Here is a 9,233-nt window from a genome sequence, read left to right as displayed (position 1 = left end):
GAATGGACTTGAGGATACAGGGAGGGGGAAGGGTAAGCTGGGACGAAGTGAGAGAGTGGCATGGACATATACACACTACCAAATGTAAAACAGAAGCTAGTGGGAAGCAGCGGCATAGCACAGGGAGATCAGCTCGGTGCTTTGTGACCACCTAGAGGGGTGGGATAGGGAGGGTAGGAGGGAGGGAGATGCAAGAGGGAGTTGATATGGGGATATATGTATATGTATAGCTGATTCACTTTGTTATACAGCAGACACTAACACACCATTGTAAAGCAGTTATACTCCAGTAAAGATGTTAAAAAAAAAAAGTTGTTATTCTGCACCTAGTTTTTCATCCTAAAATATAATAAATGGAGATTAGGGCCCAGGTTACGTAAATGTTTAATTCTACAGTCTCTAAACCAAAATTCATGTTTATAGCTTACTTGTGAAACGGGTCCCAGATTCCAACCAGGAATTTAGAATGAACATTTTCTCTCCCCTCCTCTTCCTTACCCCTTAGCCTCTCCACTTTCTTCTTTCTCACCCTGCCTCCTCCTCTAGGTAAATGAATTCTCCTCTTTCCTACATATGGTTGAGAAGTTAGAAAGGATTTTTTCATTTTTTACCTCCCCCTCTTGTCAGAACTAGCAGTGTCATAAAGAAACATACTGGTTCAAATATTGTGGCAGGGAAGGAACTTGATGTGGGCTGGAGGAAGTGGGGGTATGGGATTCAGGAAGCAAGGAGAAGGGGCTCCGATGACTGGTTTCTGGAGATTAGGGAATGAAGTATTTCAGGGAGATTGAGATGTGGGTAGGTATTTATAATAGGGGATCTTGAGCATACCAAGCTTTTTCCTGTTACAGGGCTTTACCTATGTTGTCTACTGTATGTCTGGAACATTTTCTCCCAAGTCTTTTTATGGCTCACTCCTTCACATCATTTCAGGCCTCTGCTCAAAATGATACCCTCTCAGTAAGACAGAAGCCTTCCCTTACTGAGATAGCTACCCATCTTCTTCATTCTAGCTTCTTATCCTGCTTTATGCTTTCTTAATGGCACTTATCATTACCTGAAACTATATTATGTATTTGCTGATATTTTGAAATTGTCTTTCTCTCACATGAGAGTGTAAATTCTGTGAGTTCAGACTAGTTCTGCTTATTCATCACCTAGAACTGTCCTGACACATAGAAATCATTCACTAACTTTTTGTTGAATGACAGAATGAATTAATGGGGATGGCTTCATGTTTGTAAATTTTCAGGACAATAGAAGCTAATGGAAAGGTACCCTGGGGCTCAAGATGAAGGAGCTATGTGAATATGAAGTTCAACATTGGTAGGTCTAGGGGGTGCCCTCTGTAACAATATTAGCTGAGGAATTATTTCCCCCAGATACATGTTATAATCTGGGATTTCCTTTGTATAACCAAAACTGGAAAAGGAGTATTTATCCATTTTAAGAGAAAGATATTATTATGTATTTTAGAGCTACTATTTACATATGGATCATATAATTACAATGTAAGATTAGTTAGACCAGTGCTGTTATGGAAGTAAAAATAATTTTTATTATTATAAGAGAACATTGCACTAATGATTGGTTAGTCTAGTTTCAGATATACTACATATGTGGGAGTAGAATATAGAATTTTAAGAATTCTAAAAAAGAATTTCAAGTATTTATACCCTTTATAATTCAGAGGCCTTCTGCTACCCGCCCCCTCTCCCCATCTGCAATCCTCTTCCCCTATGCATTGGTCAAAAATATTGAGGGTTTTTTTTTTTCTCTATTGGATTAATGGCTAGAAAAAAATTCATATTAAACATTTGAAAATATCTGTTTTTATGTAGACACCGGTTACTTTATTGGATCTGGTTAGTAAGAAACTTAAGAAGCTTCTACATGGAGAAGATCCAGATGCTATATCAGGTATTGATTCCGTCTTATTCTTTCTTTATCATTAAGTGACTGTTATAGCCACATAAGTTGGAAAGGAGCCAAGGGTGAGTATGTAATAAATATATAATGCTATAAAAGGTGGTTACATTAAGGTTATTTTTTAATATCTCCAGAGCAAGTTCTTCTCTAGTTGTTTTTGGAAGCTATTTGTTTGATTACCTTTCTTCTAAAAAGGTAAACACTTACTATATCTCATTGCTGCTCCCAGGTCTCACCTTCCCCTCCATTTATTACCCACCTGCCTGCTTCCTTGCTCCTGTGCACACTGTTTTTCTTTCTCCTGTTTTTCATTCTCTCTCTTTCCCTCCTCTTTTCTAGGAAATGACAAAGTTTTTATAGAGGAGGAGCTTAAACCCTTCCCCCTACCCAGTTGAAAAGGCTCCATGATTCTTTTTACTCCATGTCTTTTGGCAATTGATCTGATTCCTTAATTTTTAATTTATTTAAACCATAAAATATTTAAAACTCAAATTTCCTAAGATTGTCATGTGAGAGACAAAATAAAGTAATAGGTATAACTTTGGGTGCTAGGGCCAAATTGCCTGGGCAAATTATTTAACCTCTTTGTACCTCACCTTCCTCATCTCCAAAATGAGAATAATAGTATCTACCTCGTAGTTGTTAAATATTTAGTATTTATATTAATAATATAACATTGGGGGCTTCCCTGGTGGCACAGTGGTTAAGGATCCACCTGCCAATGCAGGGGACATGGGTTTGAGCCCTGGCCCGGGAAGATCCCATATGCCATGGAGCAACTAAGCCCATGCGCCACAACTACTGAGCTTGCGAGCCGCAACTACTGAAGCCATGCACCTAGAGCCCGTGCTCCGCAGCAAGAGAAGCCACCGCAATGAGAAGCCCGTGCACCACAATGAAGAGTAGCCCCCGCTCGCAGCAACTAGAGAAAGCCCGCACGCAACAACAAAGATCCAACTCAGCCAAAAATAAATAAATAAATAAATTTATATATAAAAAATAAACGCAAAATGAGAGGAGAAGAATACGGTGAACTTCATAATTTAAAAAATAATGGGCTTCCCTGGTGGCGCAGTGGTTGAGGGTCCGCCTGCCGATGCAGGGGACACGGGTTCGTGCCCTGGTCTGGGAAGATCCCACATGCCGCGGAGCGGCTAGGGCCGTGAGCCATGGCCGCTGAGCCTGTGCGTCCGGAGCCTGTGCTCCACAGCAGGAGAGGCCACAACAGTGAGAGGCCCGCGTACCGCAAAAAAAAATAAAAATAAATAAATAATAATAATAATAATATAACATAGTTATAAATCATATACTATATTTAAATTGTATTATTATTATTTAAATATTAAGTACTATTGATGTTTAATATTAATTGACACTAATATTAAACCCTACTCTGTGTCAGGCTGCTGAGCACTAACATGCATTTATGAAATTATTCTACACAATAACCTATTATGTAGGCATTATTATTACCCCATTCTATAGGTAAGAACTGAAACTTAGATTAAGTAACTTGACCAACTAGAAATGTAGGTAACATTTCTTCCTTAAAAAAAAAAGTTTTCTAAGGCATTACTAATTTCTAGAAAAGTATTCATAGAGTAGGGCATACATTTATTTGCCAGGATTATTTGGAATTTCTCAGTTAATAGATGCCATTTCCTCCCATTCCCTTCTTTGAACATAGGGCATATGGCCACAGGTCTGTTGCCACACGCATCCTGTCTGTTAGATGCTGTTAAACAGAGATACTAATGAAGTTTTCTGAACCTAACATCTGGAATCTTTTTAGATTAATTAGATCTCATCTGACTAATTTCAAGATAAACTTCATTTGGCTGCCATACTATATTAGCTTTTCACATTCAATTTTTCATTAGTTTTGGCTTTGAGGAAAATGGAGGAATTGTAGGCATTTTAACATTTATTTCCATCCAACATTTATTCAACAATATGCTTTAAAGGGAGATAATGAATATAAGTGCTTTGCATTGTGCTGTGTGCTATAAGCACTTGGGAAGTGAAGAGTTATCTGATAATATTTTTCCCTAAATAGCTTAACTCTCGTCTCTTCTTGAAGTTAATCCCTTATTCAGTAAAATTGTCAGGTTATCAGTATACAACTTAATTGAATTTTTTAATTGCCTCTATGTTTTGTGTTGTATGCTTTTTTCTGCATGCTTGAATTGATTACTTGAAATTCATGTGTTGATTTAAAATGTTCCTGATATCAAATATTCATCCATCCATCCATTCAATTATTCACTAAACATTTTGAAGACCTACTCTGTGCCAGACTTTGTATAAGCACCACAAAATACAAGATGTATAAGATAATGCCCCTGCTTGCAATAAGTTTATGTTCCATGTTAAAAGCAACTGGCACTTAGTAGTTACAGATATCAATAGATAGTTGTTGAATAAATTAATTCAGTGAAAGAACTGATGTATGAGAGAGACAACCATTTATAAATCAATCATAATAAAATATAAGAGGGATATGTTCAAGCCAGAGGAGGTTATAGAAGACTAGAGGAGGGCTTCCCTGGTGGCGCAGTGGTGGAGAATCCGCCTGCCAATGCAGGGGACACGGGTTCGAGCCCTGGTCCGGGAAGATCTCACATGCCGCGGAGCAACTAAGCCCGTGCGCCACAACTACTGAGCCTGCGCTTTAGAGTCCGTGAGCCACAACTACTGAGCTCACACGCCTAGAGCCTGTGCTCCGCAACAGGAGAAGCCACCGCAATGAGAAGCCCGCGCACCGCAACAAAGAGTAGTCCCCGCTCACCGCAACTAGAGAAAGCCCGCGCACAGCAACGAAGACCCAACACAGCCAAAAATAAATAAATAAATAAAATAAATTTAAAAAAAAAAAAAAGAAGAAGACTAGAGGAAGAGGATTACCTGACCTAGTTTGAGGGCATCAGGCTAGGCTTGTGGAGGAGATGATACCTAGTAGGAGTCTTAAAGAATTAGATGCAAGCTAAACCAGAGGAGTGGAGAAAGGGAAGATATTCTGGACAGGAGGAACATTGTGAGCAAAAATAGGTACGGGCTAGAAATTACAGCTGAGCGGTGGCAGGAATTGAAACTAGAGAAATAGATGTCAGATCTCTCTTTTTTTTTTTTTTTTTTTGCGGTACGCGGGCCTCTCACTGGTGTGGCCTCTCCCGTTGCGGAGCACAGGATCCGCACGTGCAGGCTCAGCGGCCATGCGGCACGTGGGATCTTCCCGGACCAGGGCACGAACCCGTGTCCCCTGCAGCTGCAGGCGGATTCTCAACCACTGTGCCACCAGGGAAGCCCACAGCTGTCAGATCTTGAAGGGCCTCATTTAGCAGCCAAGGAATTCACTAGGCAGCTGGGGAGGCATTTTTTATTTTTTAAAAAGTGATATGGCTAGATTTATATTTTAGATAGTGCTTAGCAGCAGTTTGGAGAATGGGTTGGCCAGGGGGACTGGAAGCAGAGTTCTTAGTTAGGAGACTACTACAATGGTCCATGTGAGAAATCACGTAGGCCTGAACTGTAGCAGAGACAAGAGGGATGGAGAGGAGGGGACAGGTTTGAGAAATATTTAGGAGGTAAAATTGGCAACACTTGATTGCATCTGGGGGTCTGAGAGAAAGGGGACTCAAAGATAATTCTCAAGTTTCCAGGTGAGGTGACTGCCACCAATTCAGATAGAAAAACAGAGGAGAGGAACATGTGTAGGGAAATGACTGAATCTGTTTTGATCTTTTGATTTAAGATATGTGTGGGACATTCTGGTTGATATTTTCAGCAGAGCAGCTGGATGTGCAATTTTGAAGTTCAGGGGAAAGATATGAACTAAAACTAAATATCTGGGAGCATGTGGAAATTGAGGTCATTTAGAGTATGTTGAGCAATAAAAGAGGTCCAGGATAAAACATTAAAGAACACTAATCATCAAGGGGTGAGTAAAGAGGAACCTATGACTGAGACAGAGAAGGAATGTTAGAAGGGGAATGAGGTGAAGTCGTCCTCGTAAAGCCAAGGAAATGTAACATTTTAAAGAGGAGGATTGCATGTGGCAGCAGCTCAGGACTGCTCCGGACTCTCTGGAGCCAATTAGTAAGAGCTGATTTAGTAGCTTGAGAGGCAAAAGCCAGGTTGCAAGTGGAATGAAAAGGAATGAATGGGTGAGAGATTAAGAGTGGATCTGTGATAAGAAGGGAAGAGAGAAGCTGGGAATAACTGGGACGATGCTAAATCAAGCCGGAGATTTGAGCATAATGACCCGCTGAGAGGTCACAAGAGATTACTGATGGAGCCAGGCCCTGGAGGAGGCAGGAGGAAAAGTCTTCAAGGGCACAGGACCAAGGGTTTGCCTCAAACGGGGGAGGGATATGAAGAGTAAAGTTGATAGTGTGTATGGATATAAATAAATGTGTAGGTCCAAGGTAGAAAGTTGAAGGAGATCATTAAATGATGAATCCATTTTCCTTGACAAAGTAGGAGGAGGAGACCCTATTGTTTGAGGAGTTGTAGGGGGACCATTGAATGGATGACATGAGAAAAAGGGAATAGTTTGAAATAGACAGGGAATGGGAAAAGCAGTTGAGAAAAGACAAATAAATGGACTGATGAGTAATTCTGAGGATCCAGATGAAGTAGATTATAAATTTTAGTGATGCCAATTTGGACAGTAATTTTCTCAGCAGCACTTATTTACTTGAATGTTCAAGTGTAAAAGGTGGATTCAAGCACTGATTAAGGGCTGAAGTTTTGCTTTGTCAGGTGTTGCAGAAAGATTGGATTGCAAGAAAATTGAGGACACAAATTAGTGAGAAAGTGGTTCAGATGATCAGATATGTGTCTGACTCAGGATGGGAAAAAAGAGATGATGAACAAAGAAAAATGGCACATCGCTCTGAGATTGACGAGAGTTGTGACAGAGCTAAAGGCAGTATGGCATAGTATAGGGACCCCAAACCCTGGGAGTGGGACACTCCCAGGTTCAGATCCTAGCTCAGCCACGTGGTCCAAGCTTCTGTTTCTTTATCGATAAGGCAGGGTTGATAATAATAATACCTGCACACTTACACCTTAGAACATTGAAGATATAATGAGAAAAAGTACAAAAAGTTTGACACATTGTAAGCACTCATTGTAAGCTTTTTTAAAAATATATAAATTTATTTATTTATTTACTTTTGGCTGTGTTGGGTCTTCATTGCTGTGTGCGGTCTTTCTCTAGTTGTGGTGAGCAGGGGCTACTCTTCATTGCGGTGCGCGGGCTTCTCATTGCGGTGGCTCCTCTTGTTGTGGAGCACAGGCTCTACGCACGCGGGCTTCAGTAGTTGTAGCACGCAGACTTCAGTAGTTGTGGCTCGCAGGCCCTAAAGCGCAGGCTCAGTAGTTGTGGCACACGGGCTTAGTTGCCCCGCGGCATGTGGGATCTTCCCGGACCAGGGCTCGAACCCGTGTCCCCTGCATTGGCAGGTGGATTCTTAACCACTGCACCACCAGGGAAGTCCCGTAAGTTATTATTGTATTATTATTTGAAGGACAGTAGATTCTGAATAGAGAGTTAGGTGTAGGATTTTAAGTTTTCAGAGGCAGTGTAATTCCAAGTGTCACCATAGGTGTGTTTAAGTGAAGCTGTGTTTATAGTGAAAATAGGCAAACCCCCTAATATTAATGGGCTTTAGGATTTCAAAGGTTACCCTGATTGAGAGTTGTTTTGGTGTGTCTGGAGGCTAAGGCGTCCCCATCTATAGATCAGGGTAGGGAGAGGCTTGCTTGGTTGATTGGTTGACTGTACATGCTAAGACAGCTCACAGAGCAGTGAAAAAACACTGCTCATGTTCATGAAATTCTTTGTCCATGTTTTGCACATGCTTCTGATAGGGCTCAGGACACACTACCCCAACATATGGCACCTGACATATTGAATATTTTAAGCTGAAAGAGCTTGAGAAAATGCAGAATCAGGAGGGTCGCTCTGACCTACTTCCCCCTTGTCCCTCCTCCCTGGCCATAAAACCCTCATATGAGAGATGCCCTCCTTATACCCAAAGGAAAGGAGTATCCTTAGCTCCAAAGACAAAGGGAGGCCAAGAAGAATCTGAACAAACAGGCCTTGCTAAGTTTTCCCCAGTTTATTACGATTACGTCATTCTCCTTAACCTGTCACATTCCTCCAGGACTGTGCACTTTTCAGCAAACTGGCATAAAAGTACATAGGTCTGTTTCTTTGAGTCTTCATTTCCTTATGAAGGCTCTTATGTTACATAAAACTTACACTAAATACATTTGTATGCTTTTCTCCTGTTAATCTGTCTTTGTCAGTTTACTTCTCAGACCCAGCCAAGGACCATAAGAAGGTCAAGGAAAACTTTTTTCTCCCCTTCACCTCCAATTTGTTTGCCATTTCATTTAAATTCCTGTGTATTCCACTTGAAACTAGGATAGTAGTTCCTTGGTTCTCCTACTTCATGGATTTATTTTGGAAATCAAATAAAATAATGTTTGCAGAATACGACAGTGTATGTTTTGCTAAAGAATAGAGCATGTGTAAAGAAACAATATTACTCTGAAGCAAAGAGAATATGAGCATAAGTAATGTTATCTACCATATTTTGGGGAAAAAAAGTCCAGATAAGGCCAGTTTGGATAAGTACATTTTCATGTTTTTCTTTTTTTTAACTTGCTTTTCCAGTTGTACTTTTTTTTTTTTTTTTAGGTTTCATATTTTGCCAACGCTTGACATACAAGGAGTTTGAAAAACAAAAGGAAAGGACAAGCCAATATCTTCACCAGTTGGCTCTTGAGATTAATAGTAACCCCAGCATATCTTTGCAACGAAAAAAGAAATTAATTAAGGAATTTCAAAAACACCATCCAGAAGCTTTGCATTAACATTTCTGGGAGAAGAAATTATAATTTGTCAATATAAAGAACTCCTATGGTGGTTTTCTCAAACTGCCATACTTAACACTTCAGAGATAGGATAGCCTCTAAGCATTGTAAGTGTAATCATGCTTAAAATATGTGGGGACTTCCGTGGTGGTGCAGTGGTTAAGAATCTGCCTGCCAATGCAGGGGACATGGGTTCAAGCCCTTGTCTGGGAAGATCCCACATCCCGCGGAGTAACTAAGCCCATGTGCCACAACTGCTGAGCCCGCATGTCACAACTACTGAAGCCTGCACGCCTAGAGCTTGTGCTCCGCAACAAGAGAAGCCACTGCAATGAGAAGCCCACGCACCGCAATGAAGAGTAGCCCCCACTCGCCACAACTAGAGAAAGCCTGCGCACAGCAACGAAGACCCAACGCAG

The 9,233-nt window shown here is 40.8% G+C and overlaps 1 protein-coding gene across 1 annotated transcript in view; it reads left to right on the top strand.

The window, feature by feature from the left end:
- Positions 1-9,217, top strand: part of DEPDC4 (DEP domain containing 4) — a 27,153-nt gene extending 17,936 nt beyond the window's left edge. The window contains exons 9-10 of the mRNA XM_028490486.2: positions 1,842-1,920; positions 8,639-9,217. Of these exons, the coding sequence (XP_028346287.1) occupies positions 1,842-1,920; positions 8,639-8,814 (255 nt within the window). The 3' untranslated portion in view covers positions 8,815-9,217. The remainder of the gene's footprint in view (positions 1-1,841; positions 1,921-8,638) is intronic.
- The last annotated feature ends 16 nt before the right edge of the window (positions 9,218-9,233 follow it).

The sequence above is a fragment of the Physeter macrocephalus genome, chromosome 6 (assembly GCF_002837175.3).
Source record: "Physeter macrocephalus isolate SW-GA chromosome 6, ASM283717v5, whole genome shotgun sequence".
Classification (NCBI taxonomy): domain Eukaryota; kingdom Metazoa; phylum Chordata; class Mammalia; order Artiodactyla; family Physeteridae; genus Physeter; species Physeter macrocephalus.
Note: the sequence above shows the minus strand (reverse complement) of the source record. Positions and strands in the feature narration are given on the sequence as shown.